This window comes from Antennarius striatus, chromosome 14 (genome assembly GCF_040054535.1).
Source record: "Antennarius striatus isolate MH-2024 chromosome 14, ASM4005453v1, whole genome shotgun sequence".
NCBI lineage: Eukaryota > Metazoa > Chordata > Actinopteri > Lophiiformes > Antennariidae > Antennarius > Antennarius striatus.
The window spans coordinates 1570001-1597534 of record NC_090789.1 but is presented as its reverse complement, the minus strand read 5'-3'; the positions used below and the strand labels follow the sequence as shown (position 1 = coordinate 1597534).

The 27534-nt window shown below is 48.3% G+C and overlaps 1 protein-coding gene across 2 annotated transcripts in view; it reads left to right on the top strand.

The window, feature by feature from the left end:
• Positions 1 to 17198: 17198 nt before the first annotated feature.
• rbms3 (RNA binding motif, single stranded interacting protein) overlaps positions 17199 to 27534 on the top strand; it is a 166132-nt gene continuing 155796 nt past the window's right edge. The window contains exons 1-2 of one of the 2 annotated variants that reach the window (XM_068332307.1): positions 17199 to 17369; positions 17732 to 17846. In XM_068332307.1, the coding sequence (XP_068188408.1) occupies positions 17736 to 17846 (111 nt within the window). In that variant the 5' untranslated portion in view covers positions 17199 to 17369; positions 17732 to 17735. The remainder of the gene's footprint in view (positions 17370 to 17731; positions 17847 to 27534) is intronic. The other variant, XM_068332305.1, reaches the window with a different exon arrangement.

The following is a 27534-nucleotide window of genomic DNA, read 5'->3' as shown; positions in this document are numbered from 1 at the left end:
TTCTCTTCCTGCCCCCCCCCCATCCCTTCTTTCTCAGCGGCCGCCTGCAACCCCGGGGCTCGACAAGCTGGCCGGGGCCGCCGCATCTGCCAGCACATCTTTAGCGGCTTGCCAGCGTCGGAGTTGTCCTCACAGGTTTGTGATCAAACCTGCCTGGAAACGGAGCAGGAGGGAGGAAGAGGAGGGCCAGCCAGCCAGCGAGGGGGAGGGATGGAGGGCCCCCTCCTTCTGCCTGATTAATCATAATGTAATTTTAATTAAAAAGCACAGTGTCAAAGGGTTTAGCTGCTTGAGAAGCGAGCCCAGATTGCCACGCAGCAGCAGCTCCTCAGTCCGCCGCCAGGAAATGCGTCCTGACAAATCCAGACGCCCGGGCCAAGAAAAACAAAGGCCAGCCATTACCGGGATAGTGTCATTGAGAGGAAGAGCAAGAGGGGTGGGTGGGCGATAAGGGGGCGGAGGCAGGGGGTAAAGGTTGGGGGGGTCACACTGTCATACCGATTGATGCTTGGTGCGAACGCCCGTGTCACGCAGGAGAGATCAGGAAACGGCGGACGCGAGAGATCCTGGCATCGTTTTTCGTCTAGGGTGGATGGTGTGAGCGTTTGTGAGTGATGCTGTAGGCTTGGGGGGGTGGAGGTTGTGTGTGTGTGTGTGTGTGGGGGGGGGGGGGGTTGGGGGAGGGGCTTCTTTTTCTTCCTGTTTAAGTTGGTTTACGTCTCAGGTGGATGTAGCGTCGACTCATCGTCAGACGGGCGGGGTTAACGCCACCTGATTCGGGAGTCGCTCCAGGCTGAGACGATGGTGGCGGTGGCAGCTGGAAGACGGGGTGGGAGGGGGTCCGGGATGTCGATGCATTGAGGGGGTGGGTGGGGGGAGGGGTGGGTGAAAGTGAAGCCCAGAACTTGTGGTGGTGATGGGATTATTCCAGGTCATTATGAGGATTACAGCTGTAGTCGCATGTTCATACCCTTCATCGGTTGCTCCTCATTGTTGTGGGTGGGATGAGGGTAGGGGGGGGGCAAGCATGGATGACCTTTGAAGAGGAGGAAGGAGGGGGGGAGGGGCATGCGGGTGGGGGTCCTGGGCGGTGGTTCCAGGAGGTGAGAGACTGTGAAGAATCCTAACAAGTATCTGATTTTCCGATTTCTCCCTCCAGGTGTCGTGTGTCTGAGACCCCCTCCTACCCCCCACCCCCCCCCTCGGAGGAGGGGTCCTGAAGCAGCATGATATTCTCTCAGGCAACCCCCCCATAGCCCGAGTAAAGCAACATCCACCGGAGTGAAGATGCTGCAGGTGATGGACACGCGACCTGCTAGGGCTCTGAGCTACATGTTAGCATCCCGCTACGCTCACAGCACCCCCTAGTGGAGACAGGAAATGACATGTTATTAGCTGGACTTGCCTGCATGACGCCAATACATATGTAGCCTCAAACGCCCACATGACGCTAAAAAACACGTAGCCTCAAACGCCTACATGACGCTAAAAAACACGTAGCCTCAAACGCCTACATGACGCTAAAAAACACGTAGCCTCAAACGCCTACGTGACGCTAAAAAACACGTAGCCTCAAACGCCTACATGACGCTAAAAAACACGTAGCCTCAAACGCCTACGTGACGCTAAAAAACACGTAGCCTCAAACGCCTACATGACGCTAATACACACGTAGCCTCAAACGCCTACGTGACGCTAAAAAACACGTAGCCTCAAACGCCTACATGACGCTAATACACACGTAGCCTCAAACGCCTGATCAGGCCCACTTCTCTCTGAGCCAATCAGGGGCAGACCCTCTGTCCTGCCGCGGGTCAGAGAATTGAACTCACACCCTCCCTGTTGATCGACCCCCCCCCCCCATATGTCCGAGTTAATGAGCCTCTTTATCTGCCCCACCTTCTCCATTCAGGGAACAATGTATGATCTGATGGGGTCCGTATGGCCCCCAGGAACCCCCCCACCCACCCAACGGAGGACACTAACGAGGATCTGAAGAACCTCGTTTGTCACCCGGGGGGCCGGGGACACACAAAGCCCCATCCCCCTCCCCCCAGTCCCTCTGAATGGGGGGAGCCAGATGACATCTCAAACGAGCTAACAGGTAGCTAACAAAGACGGTTGCGTCTCATTTGCATGTGAAAGGCGGCTCATGCTTCGGGCGCAGGCATATGTAGTGAAATGTACCGCCGTCACACCGGCGGCGCCGCACATATGTGTGGGCGTGGCCCAACACAACACGCCCCCAAACCCCCCCACCCCCCCACCAGGTTCTGGACGAGATGCATCGGATCAAGGAGGAGAAAGCAAATCGGCACCCCGAACCGCCCCCCCCCTAGGCGGCCTGACCCGCCCCCAAATGAACCCATCTGTCGGGTCGTGATTGGACCTGTAGCTGGGAGGGGCCACACAGACGGGGGGGGGGGGTGTTGGTTCTGGTCAAAACTCATAAATCAGAGCTGGAAAACTTCCTGCAGGAAGTGGGCGGGGCTTCTCGGAGCCGTGCGAGCTCGTGCACGCTTGTGGCGGTGGGGGGGGGCTGGCGGTAAGGTTCCATTCCAGACCCCACTGTTCATTTATATTGGACTCTGCAGAACGGGGCCTCTGCCAGGCCCCCCCACTTACTGCTGTAATACAGGAGCCACCGGGGCCTGGGGAGGGACACGGATCACATGGGCCCTGTGGTTATTACATTTACCTCTGGGTGTGTGTGTGTGTGTGTGTGTGTGTGTGTGTGTGTGTGTGTGTGTGTGTAGCTGGCAGGGCTCCACTGTGTCCTCTCCTGCTCACACAGCCTCTGGCAGGTGTTGCGCTTTGGTGCACAGATATGTTTCCCAACATGACACACACACACACACACATACACACAGACACACACACACGCACGCACGCACGCACACACACACACACACATTGGGAATCCCCAGGTGAGCCTTAGAGGGCAGAGTTAACACCTTATTATTAAAATGCACGGACACACACATGGGTGACACAATCTCTCTTTCACACACACACACACACACACACACACACACACACACACACACACACACACACACACACACACACACACACACACACACACACACGCACAGCTGTTTAGGACGACTCACACACTCATTTTTGCAAATGCAGGAATTTCATACGCAAAAATTTTAATTTTAATTTTAATTGCAGACAGTAAAAAATGTTGACACTAAATTTGAGTTTATTTTGTTGTTTATCCTAAATATCTCATAAAATAATTATTGATAAAGTGTGAAGAGACATTTTTAAATTAAAAAAAGCACTTAGTCAAAAGCAAAAATTAAAATTTAAGTGGTTTTGTTTTGACTTTAATCATTTCTGCAAAAATTTGGATTCAGATTTCATTTTGTCCGATTTGCATTTGTAATAAATAGTAGATCACACAATATAGACACAATTATAACATAGAATTGATAACATGTGTAAGACAACTACACTTAATATAAGAAAATCATGAGTAAATAAAATTCTGATTTCTTTTTAAAAAAAGAGCATTTCTGTAAAACAACAGATTAAAGAATAAATATGAGTTTAATTTATTGGTTAGTTGATGACAAAACATTAAAAGTATGAAAGGATTTACTCATTAATTTAAATCTATTAAATAACTGTGGTAACCAGTGAATAAAACATCAATGATGAAGTCGATAGATTTTTATTTTCTCTCTTTGAAGAGAAAATAAAAATCTCAGCTCTGCCGCCGGAGATCGGAGCGATAATCCCGACAAAAACGTGTTTATCCCTCGTCCCGAAATAGGAATTCATCGGTGACCCTAGAGTGCTATTCTCTGTCCGGCACTAAATGTTCCAGTGGAGGTAAGTGCCAGCAGGTCCTCAGACAATACAAGCATGGTTTCAGGCTTCCGCTCAATACTGGGGGGTGAGGAGATAGGGGGGGTACTACAAGCACGGGGTGGAGGGGTCAGAGGGCGTCTGAGAGACGGCGCTCTCCGTGGAGAGGCGAGATGTCATCTCCTGCTTCAGTGACCCGGCAGCCCGGCAGAGCGAAGGGTTAACAGGAAGTTAGTCCGGTCCCCAGACACCCGGAACTACGAGTCCCAGCTTCCAGATGCCAAAGGGGAGGCAAAAGAAGGGGGATGCGTACCGGCACAAATCAGGACAAAGAGGCGCCCCGATCCGTCTGGGACGACCGGATCCCAGAACTCAGGAAAAGTTTTAAGAATGGAAACGGGTTGGACTTCCGGACGGAGTCGGACTCGTTACGTCGCAGATTCCCGATCACGTCCCATCAGTTTCATTAGAGACGCACAAAAACGGACTGGATCTCCGGAGGCTCGGTTAAGTCTGACAGTACCGAATGAAGAAGACAGGTGGCGCCAAGGAGCGAACACGGCAGGTACCTACTCGAGCTAACACTTGTTTGTTACTTTCCAACAGTTTTCAGCCTTCACCTTCGTCGTAACCATTAAACCGTTAACCGGCACCAAAGGAGCGCTAACGAAGCTCAAATGTTAGCCAGCTTAGTTAGCCTAGCAGGCTAAAGGGTAGAATCATGTTGATGTTTAGATTCACCCACATTTTAATTCGTCTAAATGTGTGCAAAGATATGTGTAAATATTGGTTTACTTTGTTTCGAGTTACGCCATTTTAAATAAAAAATGTACGAAACAAAAAAATGTACGAAACAAAAAAATCAAGTTTACGCCACTTTACTACTTACGTTACTTTATGTCAGCCACAAATACTGGAATCATAAAATCACTAATAAACCGTTAAAAGCATAAAATATCATGTTATTGTACAATAAATGATAATAAAAACATATATTATTAACCGGTAGCAACCCCCGTGACCCACAATGAGGAAGAACAAGCTAAAGATGAGACGGCGACAATATTAAAAAATAACATTTGTTTATAAGATTAAAATAAATTCATATTAACCAAATATGAATGAAAATGCATGCATTAACAAAGTTCAGTCAAGATAAATCTTTGATTTACGTCGTTTGTCGACTTTCGTCGCGTCTCCTGGAACCCGTCAACGTTGCTAGCGTGTAGCATGACGGGGCGAACGGAAGTTGCGCCGCACTTTGCCCCAACTTGTCTGAGCGAATGCATTTCTCTAAACTCTCAACCCGGTCGTGTCGAGATCCAGACAGAAAAAAAAAAAAAACGGCGCGCCGCCGCCTCGGAGACAAAAACAGATTCTTCCACACCTCCCCCCCGTTCTGCCTCGAGGCTTCTCACAGGTACGATTTCTCCTCCTCGGATGGGAAGCTGAAAATGAGAATCTCCAAATTAGGAGTCGGGGAGTCGTGTCGGAGCCTGACCCTGGATTTGCACCTCGACTGGACTTGTGAATACTGGATCTGATCAATATGGCCGCTCTGCTCTGCGCTTTTGTCGTATGTCGATGATACTTTTGTTTCCGCAGATGGATTTCTGATTGGATGCTGACTTCAAATCGCATTCGCCTCGCGGTTATGTTCATATATACTTATGTTAGGTGTCATTACGGGTGATTTGGCAGCAACTGCATGAAGGCCATGCGTTGAATCCCAAAGTCACCTGGGATTAACTCCGCCCCTTCGTCCCTGAATGGGATGAGGGCGTCCAGGAAACAAGGACGAACAAGGATGTAGCCTCAAACGCCTACGTGATGCTAAAACACGTGTAGCCTCAAACGCCTACGTGATGCTAAAACACGTGTAGCCTCAAACGCCTACGTGATGCTAAAACACGTGTAGCCTCAAACGCCTACGTGATGCTAAAACACGTGTAGCCTAATTCATTCATGTTCTTCCAGTTTTGTGGGTCACGGAGGTTGCTGGAGTCTATCCCAGCTAACTTGCGGGGATGAGAGGTGGGGGACACTCCGAGCGTGACGCCGGTGCACCACTTCCAAGGAGGAAGAGGAGGTGAGTATGGTGAAGCGTTGGTGGGCCCTGCTGGTGCGCCTGCCCCCGTGAACCCCCATGATTGGGGCCTGGAGCCCCCGGGCTAAGCATGGAACCTTTGACCATGTCGGGGGGGGGCGCTATAGCGACGGCTGGCGCGACGCTTCTGCTACATTACCCCCCCAAACGCTTGTTGGTGTCGATATTCATTCCGACTTGAATTGAGGGATTATGATGGAGGACAGCTGCTGCACAAAGATGAGAAAGGAGGGGCGACACGACAAAACCTGCCCCCCCCCCACCCCTAAACACACAGGTTTTTTGGCATGTTAAAGATTTAAATCTATGAAAAAAAGCTACGCTACACTAAAAACGAGACACAAACGATGGAATAAACCAAACACAATAATAATAAAACATGCTGAGGTGGTGGTTGTGGGGGGGTATATTGTTGTTGAACTGACTGAATGTCACCCCCCCCCCACAATTCAATGAACTCTCTTAGCTCAATTCGGCCCAAAGCAAATTGGCGGCGTCTCACACAAACACACGCCGCTGCCATTGACTCGCTCTCATCACATTTAAAAAACATGCCGCTAATAGTGGTGGTGGGGGTGGGGGGGGGGCATGAAATCACTTTCAGGGGGACATAAAGACACCATTGTGACTCCGCCCGGCGGTAATTACGCCACACAGGCCGTGCCGAAGACAGCTATTTACCCTGGGCCTCCGCTGCTGATCTCATTCGGCGGCGCTGCTTAAGCGGTTTTGAGTGGCTGAGAGGAGAGGCGATTGGTCGGTTAGTCGGCATGACGAACCTGTACACACCTCAGCCTTCCTCCTCCTCATCCTCCTCCTCCTCCTCCTCTCTATCAGTCACACAGCTGGGGCAACACAGATTCCTCCCCATTCACCTCCTTCCATTGCAGCACCACAGGCCGTCATCGCCAGCTCCTGACCCGCGGAGGCTAACGGGGTTTTTTTGTTTGTGCTTCAACGAGTTTAAGAGTTTATTTTCAACCCCAGGTGTAAAAATCTGAAGCATATTTCTAAAGAAAACAAATTTATTACGAAATCTGAAATTTTAATTGTGTAGAAATTCTCTTGATTTAGAAAAAAATTCAGATTTAATAGCGAATTTTTAGTAAGGTGGGGGACTCTAAGAGACTAAATCTAAGTGTCTCTAGAATCTTAGACTTAGAGACTAAGTCTAAGAGTCTCTACACTCTTAGACTCTAGAGTTTGAGACTCTTAGACCTAGTCTAAGAGTCTATACTCTTAGACTAGGTCTAAGACTCTTAGACCTAGTCTAAGAGTCTAAGAGTGTAGAGACTCTTAGACTTATGAGAGTCTTCGTCTAAAAGTCAGTCGTGCTAACTTTTTCGTCAGTTCATAGATGCCCCCCCCCCCCCTTTAAATATTTATTTAAACATAATGAACCTAAACAGCGGTTTTAACAGACAACACCTCTGGAAGCAGATTGCCAACAGCTAAACTTTGTCATTCTGCGTCTCTGGTGGTGAATTATTTCCGATGAAGGCTGTCTTCACCCTCCAACAAAACGGCTGCTCATGTCTTACAACTCAGAACTTATTTAGTTGTACGCCGCTCTTTTTCACACCAGCGCTTTTTTGAAGAGGGTGTTAGCTCTTCAAAAAACAGGATATCATATTTTTAGAATTCCACTCCACATTTTCTCTTTGCTTGTGAAATCGGTGTTTCAGAGTGATTTTTTTATTCTTATTTTTTTGGGGCTCGAGAGCTGAAGCGGCGGCCGGAGGTCGACGATGCAAACATGCGTCGCTCCGTCTGTAAAAAGCGTGCCGACGTGCGAAGACGTTTCTCACCGCTCGGCGACTGACGACTGATGTTTACGTGGCGTGGACGCGTCGCTAGCTTAATTTACGCAACACAACAACAACACGCTTTAAATATGAGTGGATTCCGCTGCATCGCTTGAAGATGCGGTCGCCATGGCGACATATGGTGAAGGTGAGGCGCTTGAGGTCGTTTCCAGAAGCTGCTGATGGAGCAGGTGATGGGGGGGTGGGGGTAGGGGGTGCTGGCATGGGTGGGGATAGAGGTAGCGGGGCAGATGGACCTGTCTTGCACTGACCATGCGTCCCTGCCCCCTGCTGGGGCCCCAGGAGGGGGCGCCGAGCAGGCTCCCAGAAAGGACGGTGTCCCACTGAGACCCTGGCATCGGGCCCTGCCCAGCCTTGGCCTGCACCCATCCCTCCCCCCACCCCCCCTGTAAAACACCCGAAATGCTGACCAAGCCCTGGGGGCTCGGGCTAGCCTCCTGGGCTAACAACGGTCCCAACACCAAAGCGGCCCATCGGTGGGGCCGTGCCAAACGGGAGAAATGTACGCGAATGCACGCGTTTAAGATTCATCCGCTGCAGGAAATAGTCCCGGCACTCGTTCTGCAGAGAGTAATCTGTTCCTGCAGAGAGTAATCTGTTCCTGCAGAGAGTAATCTGTTCCTGCAGATGTAACTTTACATCTCTTGAATCTGCTGCTTTGGAGGTCCAGTCATCTTTCCGTTATGTGGCAAACACACACACACACACACACACACACACACACACACACACACACACACACACACACACACACACACACACACACACAGCTTGAGCTGTGAATTTCCTTTGCAAGGTGACATTTCCTGGTTGTGTGCAGATAAAAAAGCAAAAAAAAAAAACCAAAACGGTGTCGCCGTCGACGACGGAGCGATGACATCATCTCCCAGTCACCGGCAAGATTTTCATAGCATGGAAAGAACTTTCATTGAGGAAATTAAGGTTGTATGTCGCTGCTGACGGGGGCGTCTGTCTTTCTTTTTTTTGTAAAAATCGATCCCACACACAGCCGTCTTTCTGCAGGTGCAGGAAGCTTGGTTAGCTCGCGAGGGAGGAAGTTGTGCGGTGGGGGTGGGGGGTTGTAGATAGATCTGTGATAATTGGCTGAAGAACGGTAAACTGTACTAAAGGGTCTTAAAATGTTTCCGTTTAGCCTTAGCACCACGTTAGCATGTTTTTACCTGAAATGCAACGAAAGGAAAGATTAAAAAAAAACAAAACATCTTTTTATTTTGTAGAATAAATGGCATTCCGCGTCACCAACCTGTGTGTTCTGACACTTCTTATTAAACAATATGGAGAAACCAGCAGATAAATGGAAGCCTGCGGCTCCCCAGAGACGCTCGGCGGCACCGTGGCGCGGTGATGAGCCACCTATAATCCACCAGGACGACTCGCTCTTATTTCAAAGCAACACGGAGAGCCGCATCCATTCCACTCCACTGACAACGGATCTGGTTTCAGATTTGAATGTAGGAACGAGAATTCAGTTCACGCCACGTTGGGTTTTTTGGTCGCCGCTGCCCGGCGGAGCGCACCGCCAGCGGCGGCGGCGGCGACGTTTTGTCACGTCGTGAAGATGAAGGAATATAAAGGCTGATTGTTCCATGCGTGTGCGCGGCTGGAGGGCATGCCCGTACATGATAGCGCTGCGAATGCTAACCCTCAGGTGCGCCTGCTAGCAGCAGGAGTCACACGTTCAAATAAAACAGAGGTATAGACGGTACAGGAGGTAAATCATGGGGGTATATGTTCAGAGCCGTCACCGCGACTAACGAGAGCCCCCAGAATTAACCCTAGATGTGCTAATCTCAGTTAGCGCTAGCTAGCGCACACTTGACTTTATGCTGATGATTCCTGACCTTCATCAGGAATCATCAGCAGAACAAGATAATCTGGAGGATGTGACCTCCTGTTGTTGCATAGCAACCGGCGTTAGCACAAAATGCTATACCGGTGTAGCATCAGGTTAGCTAGCACAGGTTTGAAGCCCAACCAAACCCAGACTGATGGGGAGGAAGTCTGAGGAGAAGGAACCCAAGGAGGCCAGATGTGAGGAGCACGTCCTGCCCCTTGCCCCGCCCCCTGCCCCGCCTCTTGTTTACAAAGCAGGCGCCCCCCTGCTGCCGGTCTGTGTTTACGTTTCCCTCCGAGTGTTTCCCCCCCAACGGCGCTCCATCCCATTCTCCTCAACAAGGCGGCGCGAGGGAGCGGGGGCGGGGGGTGGGCTCGAGCGAGGGCCGGCCCCTGAATGGACGCGGACAAACTGACATGTGGCGTTTTGTGAGGTGAGCCCCCAACCTCTCGACCGATGATTAGCATGCGCTAATGAGCGCCGGTTCGTCTCCACAGAATGTTCTTTCTCCTCTCCGGCTTTGTGCCGACTCGGCGCGGCCCGGCGGACCGTAGGTGCGCCGTTAATTGGGACAGGCACACATCGGTAATTAAAGCAGTAGGGGTCCTTGTACTAGACCAACTCCCTCCAAGTCCCCTTCTTTAAACCCTGCCCCCCTGGCCGCCGCCCCCCCAATTCAATCCTATCTTGCCGGATTGATCATTGTGCTGGGCCAGTTTTGCCTCTGGCAGTTTTGTCACTTTCTAATGATGTCTTTTCAGGCAGGCGAGGCCGGCGTCCCACCAGCACCAGGACCAGTTGGGGCCAATCGTTGCCTTCACGCCCCCCCGCCCCATCCAATAAAATCTTTATCCAAAAAGCACAACACAACAATCAAACGGTAAACACACAAAATATACTCAATAGTGTGATAGTCTCATAGTCTTGTGTGTTACGTCATGTAGGGGTTCCTCAGGGCGCCGACTTTGGTCCGTTAGTGTTTGTCTACACCTGCTAACAAACAAACAAACCTGACCATTCACTTCTCCTCCTTGGATTAAGCTCCCCAATAACGGTGTAACAATGCTTCAAGCTCCGCCCTCATGCCCAAATATGGTGCCATTTGAGTCTCCAACTGGATGACATCATGGTTGAGTTACATTTTCTAGCGATTATCCGTGCGGCTTCACTACATGGCGGATTTTTAGTAGGTAGTCACGTGATACCGTATGCATATGCTATTAGCTGTTAGCATCCAGAAGTGCGGTGCGTTCCGAGACTCACGGACTGAAGGAAACATCCCAAGTCAGTTAGCGTGCGCTAACGTCGCAAACAGCCGGCTAGATGGGGCCGAGCGCGCGATCAAATCATTAGCTATCATTGTGCAATGCGAAGGGATCATCCATTAATATGTTAACCGTGGTTTTCACACTTTTTCGCACACATCCGCTCCCGCACAGGCGACGAGCTCGCAGAAATCCCAGCGGCGTGGAGGGCTAGCGCTTCCTCTCCATATGCCGGCGTCTCTCATGGCGACCGCCGATAGTGTTGCATTCTCCATGTAATTAAAATAACCCAGCCAAGGTGTTTGGGCGTGGCGTTCCTTGCTTTGCCTGGGCCATGTTTGTTCTGTTTCCTGCCCCCAATTGCTTCTCCCCCAACCCCCCTTCCCTCATCGCTAAGACCCCCTTGAGTATGGCGTTTTACATTTCTGTTTGTAAAACTGTCAACACATCCACTGGCTGTACTAACGTGTGATTTAGCGCCAACAGAGAAGAGGGATAGCGCGTGAGATGGAGGCAACTGCATGAGATCTTTCACATTCTTAAAGTGGAATTTTTTTATTTTTTTTTACTGTTATCCCCCCTAACCCCAAAACTCCCCACCCCCCACGGCAGATGCTCGCCGTTTTTTTATTTTACCTTTTATAAAACCCAATTATCTCTTTCCCCCCTCAGGTCGGATTTGTTTTCTTTATATTTGCAAGTTATTTATTTTTCCGCGTTGTTCTCGCATTCAAATCAAAAATTGCTTTAATTAAAAAAGTTTGGAAGGTTAATTAAAATTTAAAAATTTGATCTATTAGCTTTACAAAAAAAAAAAAACACGTCTAAAAGCATCCTGATTCGGCGCCGCTTGGCACCGAGGAGAGAAGAATTAATTGGATGGGTGCGTGGAATTTACACCTGTCGTACTCCCGTCAAATCAGAAGTCTCCTGTTGATGCTAATAAGGAGCTAGCGTTAGCGGTGGCACCTCCGGAGCGTAAACCAAACAGCAGCAACAAAATCAGGAGGCGGAGTCTCCTTTTTTATTCCAGCACATAATCACATCCAGTTATGTTTGATGCATTACAAAAGAAAGAAAATTCTTTAAAAAAAAAAAAAAAGTCTGTCATGCTAACACCTAAAATTCCCGCCAAAAGGCAAACGACGAAAAACGAAGGAAATCCTCGTTTTAATCACAGAAATACTGTAGCCTCGGCTCTGAAATGATTTCCCGTCTTTGTTTGGCTTTAATTTACACCTCTGTTTTCAGCTGTGAGGGGGGGACTCGAGGCCCCCGTCCCCTCGGAGAGGCTCCGGCGGCAGAACATTAGCTCATTTTAACGGCCAGTGTAATAATCTGCACTGGAGGGCCTCCGTCAGAGGCTTCGCTTTGTACCAAAGCGCGGCGGGCTCCCCTGTCGATAACAAGACAGTCACTTCATTACGGCTTCACAAGTCGCCCGTTTATTATCTACCGGCCCCCCGACGCAGAAACCGCCGAGTCAGACATTACAATATATTAATCAAAACGCGCACCGGTGTGCCAGAACGCAATTTTCTGCCGCGGGGCGCGAATATCTAATTGTTTGATTTGATAATATTAGTGGATCGTGTGTCCACAAATCGCTCTGGGATGAACGAATATTGTATTATATTGTATTATATTGTATTATAATGTATTATATTGTATTATATTGTATTATATTATATCATATTATATTAATAATTCTCCTCTTTTGAAAATTTGGTGTAATCAATTCACCCAAGCTGCAGGATTTTGGAAGAAGAGAAGCGAGTGTTCAAAAATCAGTGAGGTCAAAACAAGAAATGGAATAAACCACCATAAAAAAAACATTTCTTGTCTGTTTTATTTAAATAAATTGATTGCATAAATTTAAAAAACCCATGATTGTGAATTTGCATTAAAAAAAACCCCCAAAAAATACTTCCTGTGTGTGCTTGCATTTGCTTTTTCCTTTTTTTTTTTTTTTAGCAGAACAGAAGCGCGAGGGAAGCCATCTTGCGACTTTCGTAATTAAAACGTTCTTTGATCAGTCATTAAAAATCCTTTGACTCAATTCCTTTAATCAACTTAAAACATTTCTGGGCCTGCAAAAAAAAAAAAGAATAAAATAAAAAATTAAAAAAGAGATGGCACGACACTTCGGAAGGCCCGAAAAGTGTGAATCCACAGACACGTCGTGTGCATGAGCGTAGTGGCTTAGTGCCGATTATAGTTGCACCAAATGTTGAATAGGACTTTCAAAAAACACATTCATGAGAAGCTGTGAGAAATTCACTCACACCAAGCGAATGCACGAGCTGACCACAGCCAACAAAGGCAGCAGCGCCGAGAAGCCGCAGTCGCTTGTGAATGCATCTGCGGGTAGAAGGAAGATAAAAAAAAACAACAGCCGACGAAAATAAAAATTTACGACTGTAAAGATTTACGATTGTTGTTTCCTTTTTTTATTTGCGAAACAATCAGAATTTTTTTTTTTTTTTTGGTTCTTTTTCTGAATCGAACGAAAAGTACAAGTTTTTTTTTCCTTCTCAAACTCGCAAAAACACAAAACAAGCGGGACCCCCGACGAACCCCTTTCACATGGAATGATGACTCCCCTTCATTAAAACTGCTAGTAACCCTGTTAGGCTGGAATCCACTCGCTATGGGTAATCGTGAAAACACTTTTAATCAACGCACAGAAACAGTAGAGACCTTGCTAGGAGGCGTTCACTCCAAATAAAGCAGGCTCTTAATAAACAGACGCAGCAAAACAGCTAAGACCCTGATAAGACTCCTCACACTCTCCATGGCGAAACCTGCCTGTGAACGTCTCCTGACAGCTCCTTAGCCCTCGTTAGAGCGAATCGCTTCCTAATGATTCAACCCAGCCTGGAAAACATCAACACGCGTGAACCCAAACGCGCTCGGGCAAACGCGTTGGCCCCTAAACGGCGGGACGCTACCGCTAAAGCTAACGGCGGAGGTCGGAAAAAAATGGCGGGATTTTAAAAAGAAAGAAAACAAAACACCCGTCTGCAGGAAATAGTTACAGATTTGAGTATTATTTGGTTTTTTTGGTGTTTTATGTGTCATTTTTATTTTTATTTACATTAAAATAAAAAATGAAAAATGCATTTTTTTGCAGCTCGCACCTTTGAGAATAAAAAAGAAAAAAAGCTGCCACCTCTTACACAAATGTATGTATGTGCTTGCTCATCGGCACCCACGAACACGTGAAATGAAATGCACGCGCACACACACACACACACACACACACACACACACACACACACACACACACACACACACACACACACACACACACACACAGAAACAGGGCAGCTGACACATGGTATATCAGCAGGCGCAGTTCTTTTGTCCTGGTGATAGTTTTAGCAACGCTGCTCTTGGAACACGGCGAGCTTTTGTCCTGGAGATGCATGATGGGAACGTAAAAAACAACAACAAAAAAAACGCTACTTTCTTATTTCATGTAAAATAAAGATCAATTTTCTCTCCGTTTCTGAGCTTTAAGGTGTTGAATTTCTCGATTTTTGAAAAATTAAATCGACTGATTTTTCTATAAATCGGTTAATAATCGGGACAAACATCAACGCGTGACTAATTCTTCTCGAGGTTCCCGCCGCTGACTCAGTGGCGTCGGTTCCTCTGGCGGCGGCGGCGGCGTTCTGGTGATGATTTGGAAGCGTGGTGTTTGAACTTTTGCCTCAGCTGTCAATCATATTGGCAGTGGGCGGGGTTTGAGTCACGGGAGAAGTGATTCAATGGCGGTTCCATCCCTTCTTCTTCTTCCTCTTCTTCTTCTCAAGGCCTCAGACGCCTCGAACGGACGCGGCGCCGCATCAGAAACGGCGAACTGGCAGATGTGACATTGGGTTCTATTTTTCTCTCGTCGCCCGACTGGCAGCGAAGCATTTTCTGAGATCCAGTTTGCATCCAATGCGCCGTGTGAACAGCCGATTCCATGGCTGAAGCTTTTTTTGGTCCGCCTTCCCCACATGCTCCTAACAGTGCTCTTAACACCTCCCATTATATATTTATATACGTATAAAAAAAAAAAAGAAGGAACACAACCGGACAAAATTACTTACATGTTGCGTCAGCCTGTGAAACGCTCGACTCCTGATGACACTCGGCTTTTAGTGGAGGTTGAAGGTTGCCCCCCCACGCCCCCCAGGGGTGGGTGGGGCGCCACAGCAATGGATGGCATCCTCTTCTCCTCCTTCTCCTCCTTCTTCTTCTTCTGGAGAAAAGATGTCGGCCACCTCTAAAAAATAAAAAAAATAGAATAATTAGCTCTGATTTGCGCATGGGGGGGGGCAACTTTTGAAATATTTTTTGTTTTGAAGTGCGCAAATTTTATTTGCATGAACTCCAAGATGGCTCCCATCAGTTGGGGCCCCTTCTGAGGGCCCCCGCGTCCCATCCAAAGTCTCAAACTGCCCCCTAGTGGGGGCAAACGGCGCCACACGGAGAACACTTGACCCCATTATGAGGTCTCAGTTCGCGGTGCTAATTAAGAGGACACTCTCAACGCGGGATCACGGGGTAACACTCGGCGTGGAACACAGTTGGAGCGCATTCGCTGTTTTCCTGCGCCATAAAAAAACGCGCTAAGTGTCTGTGAAGGTAAACTGACTCCGCTGCTAAGCCGCGAACGCCACGTCACCCGGAACGGGTGGAGGAGACGGGCGCCTCACCCGGAAATGTGTTCGGAAAATAAAAGTCGTTGCGCGCGATGCGCGTCCAGCGGTTAAAATCTGCCTCCCCCCCCCTCGATCCTGGATATTCAGGTTTAAAATGAGAGTAATTAATACAGGAATGGTCAGGGCAGCCCAGCTTGTATTGCTGTAATTGAAGCCCCCGTGGATCAGCGTGGAGAAAACAAAACCAAACCCACCCGTCTGTGCGTCATGACGCACCGTAAGTCGTTCCCACAACACTCCCTGGCTCCTCGTCCCGCTGGCTGCCCCCGCAGGAAAACAATCACCGTGGAAACACAACAACAACACCCGGGAAACATCTGCTTGCGCCGGCTGGGGGGTGTGGGGGGTGTGGGGGGCCGCTGACGCGCGTCCTTGCTGGCTGAAGCAGACGGACACATGCGCGCCTGGAGGCGCACCGAGCGCGCACGGACGCACGGACGCACGGCCCGCGCACGCACCGCCCTCACCCTCCACCTGTTCGCCCGGAGGACCCACCTGCCGTTCTGACGCGCGTGCCCGCCGGAACAGACGAGGCCCCGCCTGGCGTTGGACGAGCCGGGGCTCCAGTCGGGCCCCCGAGCCCAGACAAATGGGACGAAGATGGTGCAGCGGGCCTGGAGCCACATGACGCGGGTCGGGTTTAGAGCCCACGTCACTGGGCTGGAAGGATTGAAAGATTAACGATAATAATGATAATAATAATGATAATAATAATAATAATAATAATGATAATAATAATAATAATAATAATAATAATAATAATAATGATAATAATAATAATAATGATGATAATAATAATGATAATAATGATAATAATAATAATAATGATAATAATAATAATAATGATGATAATAATAATGATAATAATGATAATAATGATAATAATAATAATAATGATAATAATAATAATACACATAGGGTGTGTTTGGAGACACACTGAGACCACAGAGGCGGGTTAAAATGTTAGATTATTTTGGGTGGTTTAATGAATCTGCATCAACACAACCTGGGTTTTAAGGACAGTAAAGTCGGTCCCTCCGGTGGTTTTTAGGTGTGTGTTGCCCCCTTGTGGTCAAAGTTGAGACTTACCGATAGTTCAGGTGCAGGAAGTCTGTAGAATAAAACAGAAAGGAGGCAAGAGCTTTAAATATTTATCAGGTTTCATTATTATTATTATTATTATTATTATTATTTTGTTGGGAATCAAGATATTTAAGAACAGACGTGCTTCTTTATGACGTAGAGGATAAACATGATAATGAACATGTCAGGATTATTATTATAAACGTGTAAGTCTCACTTTCTTCTCACCAAAGCATTTGAATTTAATTAAATCAAGTTATTCACGCTGAATCATAAAGTTATGTTGAATTTTACACATTTAGAACGTTTCGTTTGGTTTTATTGTAACTTTAAAACGCACCCTTACCTTCCGCCTGTAGGATCGCGGGTTCTCCGAGCAGTCCCTGAAGGCACCACTGTCAGCGGGGGGGGCGGTTTGTGTGGTGACAGCCGGCGGGGACACGCCCTCCGTGACGTCACCACCCGCGTTGGCTGGCTCAGCGTGGACACCGGGCGCTCCTCCGGTCACCGGAGACTCTCCTCTGGGAATCCGGTAACGGAACAACTTCTACCGCAACAACACCCACCGGCCGCCCCCCCCTCGCGCTGCCCCGGACCGTCACGCGCGCCCCCGCGTCACCACAGAGATGTACCGCGAGTTCCAGTCCCGCATCTCCCGCCTGACACGCGCGTGACTCGCAGAGGAGCCCACGAGGGAAGGTATGTCGCGTGACGTGCAGAGGTGAACCGACTTTGTTTACACGTAAACATTTGTTGTTGTCATCCTCATCCGGTGGCACGTGCGCGGCGAGCTGCAGCCTCCAGGCGCGCGACGCGGAGGAAGTTCAAACACAAGTAGAATAGAACACGAGTCTGACGTCACGGTGACGTCACGGGGCCCCAACAGGTGCGCGTCCCTCGTTGTGGAGATGTTTGGTTCAGGGAATTCAAACAGCTTGTAAACAACAACAACAACAACAACAACAACAACAATAACTTATTTTTGTGCCTTCATCTCGATCAAAGTCTCGTGTTTGGATATAAATAATATTCTTGAATCCGATTTTTTTTTTTTTGCGCAGGCGGATGGACGTCCAGCAGCCGGAGCCCCGCCCTGTGGGCCGTCCTCTTTCAGGGGCCAATCAGCAGAAGGAATACGACGCCGGCGACGAGACGCCAGAGACGGACGACGGCAAAGTAAGACTGGGTGGGGCTTGATGTGTGTGATGGGAGGTGGGGCTGCGGCGCGGTTGGCATTCGCTACTTCCTGTCTGTTGCCTCGCCGTTGTCACAGGAAGTGAGTCACGCGTTGCCATGACGCCAGCTCGACTGCGAGACAGCGGTGGCGTCCTTGGCTTTGATGTCTTCAGCTTTTATAAAAGACGAAAATGTTTTACGATGTGGCGTCGGCTATTAGCGACCAAAGGTTTCCTGTCGCGTTCTTTCCGCAACGCTATCGTAACGCAAGACCCCCCTGAAGCTCCTCCCCTGAAGCTCCTCCCCCACTTTGTTGTTTTTTTAGTTGTTTTGAAACAAAGACGTTCATTCCGCAAATATCGGTCGTAAAAAAAACCCCCCGATCCCCCCCGCATGACTCAAGGTGGTCCGGGTGAGGTCAAAGGTCACAATCAGGACAGTCTCCTCTGACCTCGCCGTGACCACGCCCCCCACCTCCCTAACCTTGCGACGGCCGAGCTGCGCCCTTTGGGGTCACTTCTCGGCTTTGATGTCTTCAGCTTGTGCTCATTATTCAGCAATTATCTTTGTGGAATCCCCCCGGCGACGAGCCGCGGCGCTGACGCCAACATTCGCGCTAATTGGTGTCATAACGTCCGATCGACCTTTAACTCATTAACTGCACAGGAAGCAGAAACAGGCGCACGCGCCTAGCCGACGGACGCTAGCTGACGCAGCTTTTTTTTTTGTGCTAATTACTCTCCGCCATGCGAGTGCGTTGGTGTTGCTGCTCCTTCCGTCGTTATTCATCGATATCCTGAACTCATTTGACGACTTTCTTGACTTTGCGACGACTTTTTCGTCGTTCAGATGCTATTGCGACGCTATTCTAACGGCTTCCCGCTCATTAACGTTTCGTTATTTATTTTCTAATTGTTTTTTTAAAAGCATGTGGCGTCCCACCTTACCAGGTGATTCCGTTCGGTTACGATCCGCGATGATCATCACTTGTTTCCGTCTTGCTGGCTTGCCTGCTAGCTTGCGCTAACGTTCGGTAAAGGTATGCAAAGTGGAGAAATGTTTCCCAGGAAAAGTTTTCCGTCTTCTCTGAGTGCGGCGAGTCGAGATAAATGCGGACAGACATCCTGAACGCCGCCACCGCCCGCGCCTCCCTCCTCCACTCCCCAGATTACCTCAGCGGCCGCTAGCGGAGCGCGGATAATTACCTCGTGTTATTTCTCCTCCCACACTCTTGCTTTTGAAGTCGCGGCCGCCCGGCTGCCGAGCCGCTGGCGCTCTAATAGCATCGATCCCACACAGTCCGCCTCCCCCGGATGTGAATAGGTACAGGAAGTGGGCTGATGGGTTGTGGAGGCAGCGGCGCAGGACTCCACCAGAAGCCCCCACAGCTTCCCCAACGCAAAGACCAATCGATAGTCCAGGATTGTTGATTTTGTAAGCAGCACGACACAATCAACAACTTTTTATCTTATTATATACGTTAATTTAAACGTTTATGACCCCCCCCCATACTGATATTAAACCACCTTCTATCTGTATCACCTTTAAAACACTCTGACAGACTGTTTAAAGCACTTTTATGTCTCACGGAAGTCCGAGACTCACGCAACATAGCCCACTTCCGGGTGCCGTCAGCCAATAGAATGCGCGTACGGTATCATGTGACTGCCGACCAAAAATCTGCGATGAGGTGAAGTCGCGAGAGTTACGACCAGAATAAAAACTGTTTTTATTCTAAATATCATAATTAAGGTGAATCCAGTTTGTATCAACTTTATTAGCAGCGTTCTCGTAGCGTCACGCCAACGTTTGTTTCTTGTTGGTTCTGCTAGCTTGGGAGTTAAGCGGTAATGTATCCTGTGTTAGCGGAGCGGCCCCTTTAAGAAGGTGGTCATGTGGTTCGAGGCAAGCATCTCCACAAGCGTCAGGAGTGACTCATAGAGACGTGGAGGAGAGAATCAACTCATTTAAAACATCGTTCAGAATCAGATCAGAAAGATTCTGATGCTACAGAAGCTGAGCTAATCAGGGCGGCGGCTACGCTAGTGCATCTCTTTGTTCAGAATGTATTTGTGTTCCTGTTTCTATTTTCGTCCCTAATCTGTCACGCAAAGGCAGGAGAGGATGATCAAGCGTGTCGACGCGAGTCACGACCTCCTTTAGTGACTCTATTTATCTCCCGTCGGTGTTTTTTTTTTTTTTAACGCGTACTTTTAGCGCCAGTAGAAAGGAAACGTCGGATGGCAGCAAACCTTATTAGCCGCTGTCACAACACGTTTATCCCTCATCTGTTTGTGAGCGCTAAAGGTCGCCCTCTGCTCCGGAGCTGTGTCAGTCTGTCTAACGGAGAACGGCGCCGCCGTGATTTCCGCTCAGCCTGCTGGGAAACACCAAAGGGGATCAGTAGCGTGTTTGAGACGCGGCGCCGGTGACACGTTAGCCTGATGGGATCAGCGGCCGCTCCTAATCCCCTCTGGACGGACAGTCACAGGTCATGTGACCGCCTCATCCAGGTGACCCTGACCTAGCCAACGTTTTGTAATGAAAGGATTTTTGGAAGCGTAACTCCATTTGTTTCCAGAAATTTTGGCGTGCGACCATCAGTGTGAGAACGCTCCGTTTTTAGGACGCCATCTGGAAAGCGTTTGGCTGCGATTTTAAAAAAAAACAGCCCTTTGCATTTTGTTTTTTTTAATGAATGGCGCACCCTGCGGATGCTCGCCATGCGTCAGCTGCTAGAGGTGCGTGAGTCCGACCCCCGGCGGTCAAGGCTCGCAAACCGCTCCCGTCTCCGTTTGGGACGACTTGACAGCGAAGGAAGGGTCAAGGAGGAACCGCCAAACGCGTCGGATTAGCCGTCGCTCGTCACGGGAGGACTTTGATGTGCCAGGAAGAGGTTTTCTTGATGAATAAAAGACTTCCTGCTCTGCTGAAGTCCTAAAATATAAATTACAGTATTGTTAATAAAATCTGCTGTTTGTTGCTACGATTGTTGGGGAACCTTTGTTCGCCACCAATCGATCGTTGGGTTATAAAAGACGACTTTTTGAGAAGAAAACGTTTGAATCATGACCTTAATTCATATTAAGTCTTGAGTTTAATAATAAATAAATTTAAATATTCATTAGAAAGATCTTTATATCCCATCCGTCGCTACTTTTCCTGCTCTTAGCTGTGATTTGCGTGAATGTTTTGGGGCAGGTCAGGATCGGAATCGCTAACAGCTGCTAATCCCGTTTGATATTTATGGCGCCGGTCTTGTGCGGTTCCTGTCGTCTTAATTGAGTATAATTCCGCGTCGTGAAGAGTTAATGATTTATGGCGTAGAAACCTATGCGATCACGTCTATTTGGGAGGATGACCTCATCCCTGCCGTCTGCTCCGACAGATGCTGAGACGTTTTCTATTCGGACAATCTGTTTCTACTCACAAACGTTGTTTGATTAATTATAATCCAGCTCTCAGCAGCAATATTTTCCAGTGTTTAAACCAGATTTGGAACGCCGCCCTTCTTTTTGGACAACCTTTGATTGCACGTAAAGAAATCGTTCCATTGTAGGATTGGGTCAACACCAGCAGGGGGCGAGCTACCAATAAAATCATTCCAAAGCACCTCGATTCGCAAGCAGGAGCAGCTAGCTAGCTGTTATCCAATCCAGAAGTCTGCGTGACTTAACTCTAAAACCAGGTTGGAATGCGGCCAGAATGTTCCGACACATCTAAAGATTGTTAATTTAGTCAGAAGAAGTCCCGTTCATTTGCTCATTCATTCATTTTCCGTAACGCTTGCCTCGCTTTCGTGGCATGAGGCGTGGAATGAGGCTTGGGACCAGTGCATCGCTGCACCACACAAAAGACGAACGACCACTCAAGCCTGACAACCTTCAGAGGAGTCCGGTTTCTTGAACGTCTCGGTAGCTCGGTGCTAACAAGTGCTAACACTCTGTAAGTTGGCCCATTCACACCTCGTCAGGCGGCATTTCCGACCCCCCTTAGCCGCGGCCGCTAGCCCGCTCGTTAGCACCACTGATGGAGATGGAAAGGCGGCAATTACCGGAGGAGCTAACGCTAAAATATTAGCCTGGCTTTTAACTGGCTGTGGAAATGGAGCGCCACGCTGCGCCGTGTCATAAAGAACCCACTGCTTCCAAAGCTGTGAACAAACGCCGGGCGTTAGCGGGCGCCAGGGTCAGGCGGCGCCGCCCCCATCGTGACGCGGAAATGAAACTGTAATAGAGGGTTTCAACGCCGGCGCTAATTACAGAATGACAGTTTTCTCACCAGCGTCTGAGTGTGTGCACGTATGTGTGTGTGTGTGTGTGTGTGTGTGTGTGTGTGTGTGTGTGTGTGTGTGTGTGTGTGTGTGTGTGTGTGCCTAATTAGGTAATCTCCCATGACACTTAAAAGTGTATTACCGCTGCTCTTTTGTAAAGGCTTTAATTAGAGTTCTGCAAAGAGTGAGCAGTAATTAACTTGTTTCTCAAGTATTATTAGTTTACTTGTTATTTGAGGACGTTGCATAGAAACGAGGGGGGGGGTTCATCTCTCTGCCTGATTCAGCATTTTTCACGCGTGTCATCCGACGCTGCGGCGTTAGCCTCTCCAGCGTCCCGGCTAATCCAGCTTGGTTTCTAATCTGAACGACGCTCTTCGGTCCCTCTGTTATTCCTCTGCAGGCATTGAACGCCCCTGACCTTTAACCCCTGACCTTTACGTCATAAATGCTAGCTAACCGCTAACGGTATGATGTAAATGCAGCGGTTGTGCTCGCTGATGTCATATCCTGTCAGGTTATTTGAGGAACACCGGTGATGATTAGCGCCAGGCTAGCTAATCCCGTCATCCTATTTTTACACACGAGGTGTTTTGTTTTTCTTTTGTACCTGTAAATAATTTTTTTCATCTCTGGCTGCTTTCATTTTTCTGGAAGGTTTATATAATAAAGCATAATTAAAATGCATGTTGAATTTGGACGTTTTTTTTTTTTTGTTAGCCGATGCTAAATAGAGAACTTGCTACGACTATCAGCGTAAATAACAGTCCATCAAAATCATTTCCTGAATGCCGATGAATTAATCATGTGATTGTTAACTATCGCTTTACGAATGACACTCAAACCACAAACTGAACTCAACGCCGTTTGATTTGACCTGATATAAGTACTAAAGACCAACAGTCAGAACTTGATAATCAACACATTTGATCTTCTTCTTGATCAATGTGTTAATTATCGGTCTGGATGTCTGTTTGTCTGATCTGCTTCACCCGTCAACATCACAGCGTGACATCACAGCGTGACATCACAGCGTGACATCAGAGTCTGACGTTACAGCGTGACAGTACAGCATGTCGTCACACGTGTCGTCACAGCCTGACATGTGGGGCTTACTGACCACGTCTTCCAGAGAACTCCAGAAGGGAGGCGTGGAAGCGGAGAGTCAAAGCCACCATGACTCACTTCGGGATGATGTCATACATTTGGGCCGGTGTCCGCTGCTATGGCGACAGCCACAGCCGACTGAAACTGAACCTGCAGAGCGGCGAGACGGGAACGAAACGGGGGAACTTTTAAGGGTCCCGAGGCGCAGCCATCGCTGTCGTGATAAAATTCCCACGATGCTAGCACGCAGCTCACTGTTGCATCACTTCCACGTTTCTGTTGTCACGGTAACAACTGTAAACAGACATTTGGATGGCAGGGATGTAATGTTAAAACTGGCTTAAATGCCAGTTGTGACATGTGACCCCTTAGGTGTGTGTGTGTGTGTGTGTGTGTGTGTGTGTGTGTGTGTGTGACCGAGCGCGCGCATGTTCATCCATTGTTTTTTTAAATTGAGTCGTTCACATCATTTTTATTTTGCGGCGGATAATAGGAGTTTAAGCCAGCCTTATTTGCATAAACCAGCTTTTAATGTGTTCCATTGTGTTATTCTGCACTGCAAGCCAAACGCTGATCGTCGTAGCGACGCCCCCCTCCCCCCCTTTTCACCCCTCCAGTGGAAGAGATTTTTGATATCATTATCCTGTTTGACGAAGCGTCTCCCTCTCAAACTGAATTTTGGCCGAGCCGCGGTCCCACGCCTCCCAGAGGACGTTCACATTTCAAAAATGAGCAGATCTTTTTATTATTATTAATTTTATTCTGGGTATGTTTGTGTGTGTGTGTGTGTGTGTGTGTGTGTGTGTGTGTGTGTGTGTGTGTGTGTGTGTGTGCGTGTCAACAGGCTTTGGTGGCCTGTTGAACCACTTAAAGGATTCTATTTAACGGGTCAGCCGAGCAATTACTCAAGGGTTTAATTGGAATCCCGAGTGGAGTGGCATGATTTATGTAAATGAGGTCATTAATATGCAGGCCTGCATTCGATGCTTAAATTAAAATGGCTCATCCGTCGGTACAGGCTAGCGTTTTCATTACAGTAAATTAGAGAGAGATAATAACTCCAAATACACATATTTATTTTCTGCAGACATTCCGAACACGACATGCCCAGAGGAGGAAAAATATGAGACGGCAGAAACAGGAAGTACCATAGAGGACGGCGAGGAGGCGGCGATGCTAATGCTGTTAATTTTACCTCATTAAAAGCAGACTTCTGTCTGCAGGGCTTCCGCGGTAATGAGATCACCCAGCAATTTATACCAAATCTGGTTTTTAATTGCTTTTTTTTTTTTTCGTCCGACAGCAGTAGAAATGGCCTGGTCTGGTCAGTGAGGTGTGATCACATGACCCTGCCGCTACCGGTTAGCAACGCTAGGTTTTCACACGGAAGTGTGAAGTGAATGAACTGAATTCAGTCACAAGACGGAACAATGTCGACAGGAAGGGTTTGAGTCCCGTTAACGGGATGTGTTTGAGTCCCGTTGACCGGATGGGTTTGAGTCCCATCGACAGGTTGGGTTAGAGTCCTGTCGACAGGTTGGGTTAGAGTCCTGTCGACAGGTTGGGTTTGAGTCCTGTCGACAGGTTGGGTTTGAGTCCTGTCGACAGGTTGGGTTTGAGTTCCGTTATCGTAGTAGGTTTGAGTCCTGTTAACGGGATGCATTTGAATCCCGTTGACTGGATAGGTGTGAGTCCCGTTATTGGGGTGGGTTTGAGTCCTGTAATTGGGACAGGTTTGAGTCCCTTCAACAGGATAGGTTTGAATCCCTTCGACAGGATGGGTTCAAATCCCGTTGACAGGATTGGTTCGAGTCCCATTGACAGGATGGGTTTGAGTCCCGTCAACAGGATGGGTTTGAGTCTCTTTGTCAGGATGCGTTTGAGTCTTGTCGGGAGGATGGTTTCGAGTCCTGTCGACAAGAAGGGATTGAGTCCCGTTATTGGGGTAGGTTTGAATCCCTTTAACGGGATGGGTTTGAGTCACATCGACTGGATGGGTTCGAGTCTTGTCGACAGGAAGGGTTTGAGCCCTGTTATTGGGACGGGTTTGAGTCCTGTTAATGTGATGGGTTTGAATCCCGTCGACAGGTTGGGTTCAAATCCCGTTGACAGGATTGGTTCGAGTCCTGTCAACGGGATGGTTTAGAGTCCCGTTGATAGGATGGGTTCAAGTCCCATCGATGGGATTTGTTCGAGTCACATTGACAGGATGGGTATGTGTGTCGCTGACAGGATGAGTTTGAGTCCCATCGCTGAATCTGATCAGGACATCCTGTGGTCGATTACAAATTCCACTATTTTTCCTGAAACAAACTGGCATGTTTTTACACACACACACACACACACACACACACACACACACACACACACACACACACACACACACACACACACACACACACACACACACACACACACACACACACCTCCTGTCCTGCTGGGGGTGTCTGTAATTACAGCAGCGAGCGGTGAGCTGGCTTTTGCGTGGCAGATGGTCCAGCACCGTGATGCATCAGGTAACCGTGACAACCGCCTCCCTCCTCGCACTTAACGGCCCCATCATGGCTCTTTACAGCACCAAATGTCATTATGGGGTTTGTGGAGATGGAGAGCTGAATGGGGTAGGGGGGAGGAGGGGTGTTTGAAGACAAACAACTTTATTTAAATCGTCTCTGCGCTCAGATCGTGTCTCTGACCTGATCTTGGGGTTACGTTTTCAGGCGTACGTTTCCCTCCTCGCTCCATCTGATATCTGCTTCGCGTCACGGCGCCCGGGCGTCATCTGAGTCACGTTTTGGATAGACGGAACCTTTCACCACATTATCACAAATCAGATGACGCTGCGGAGGCAGGCGGCGCTGATACGCAATCACTTTCCCTTCTCAGTTTCCCTACGGAGCCGATTGCTCATCTTACTGATAAGGAGGCTCTGTTACCTCAAAATGCCCACTTTTTAGAGTCTGTTTAGACTCCATCCAACCGTCAGAGCTTAAACTGTGCATTCATCTGGGGTTTGCGAAGTTTAACCCCACCATCGAAGTGAGTTTGATGCTCTGATCTCATCTGGATGTGCTTGAAGGTTTGTTTTTAAGCAAAAGAGCAAGAGAAAGGGAGATACCTGAGGGATTTTGGCCAACGGGAGTTGGAGGAGGCCTTCCTCCTCCTGTGCTTCCTCGCAGTGCCAGAGGGAGGCAGTGCCACACCTCGCTGTAGCCGGACGTGATGGAGGAGAGCGTTCCCCAACACTGGAGCCATTTGTTCGTTCAATTAATCACCTACTCACCTGTTCACGTCCTTAATGAGGCAAACAAGTCAATCTTGTTTTGTGCAAAAATATCACTTTGTGTTTCCCCTCCGTGTCTAAGCCTCACTTACTCAAGGAAACCATTCGTTTTGTCAATATTTGCATGCAGCGTCGCATCAATTATTGAAATCCCGACGATGCACCTGCAGTTTTTGCGTCTTTTACGTCGATGTAGGACGAAGAGCAACACGGATAACGCTCAAAACGAATGAGAAGTCTGTAAGGTGTGCATCAAGGTAAAGATATGTGGACACGGATAGACTTGTTCGCTCAGTGGTTAACTTTTTTAACCGTTCATGTCTTTCTGTCCGATCAATAGCGCGTTGTGTGGCGGTATAATTCCTTACACCTCGCCTGATCATAAATACAGTTCTTGATTTGCCTCTGCTGAGACGGATCAATAGCCCGTCCAGAGGGCCAGCTGTTTTTAAGCTGCCTTTTATTATTTCTTAAATCATTCAAGTCTTGCGGCGCAAAATTACCCGAGTGGCATCAGAAACAAAGGCGAGGCTTTTAGTTCATAACGCTAACATGCCTCTGAAGCCCGTATATGAAGATATCGATCTTCTGCTCTGAAAACAATGGGGGGTTCACCTTGTCTTACAGCATCCAGACCGGAGGAGGGGGGGTTAGAACAGACCGACTAGATGGGAATGGTAGAAAGTTGAACACAGCTACTTCTCATCAGTCTGGTACTCTAACAGTTTAGTCGTCTTTTTGTTGGATGGTGCATCAAGAAAAACTTCATTTATCTCCATTTAGTCAGGATGTTCCCACTGAGATACGACACCTCATCTTCCTGGGGGTCCTGAATGCAAAAGTTTACCAAACAAACACACAATATAAGACCAACACACTGCTGGAAATGAAAAAACAAATATGTCAAGATTAGTCGTTTACCCTCCACAACAGCAGGTGGCGCTGTGGGGCAATCTAGAAATTTTTAAACATGTTTTTTTAAATATATAATAAGGGGGAGGCACACAGGGCTGGAAGTTCTCGTA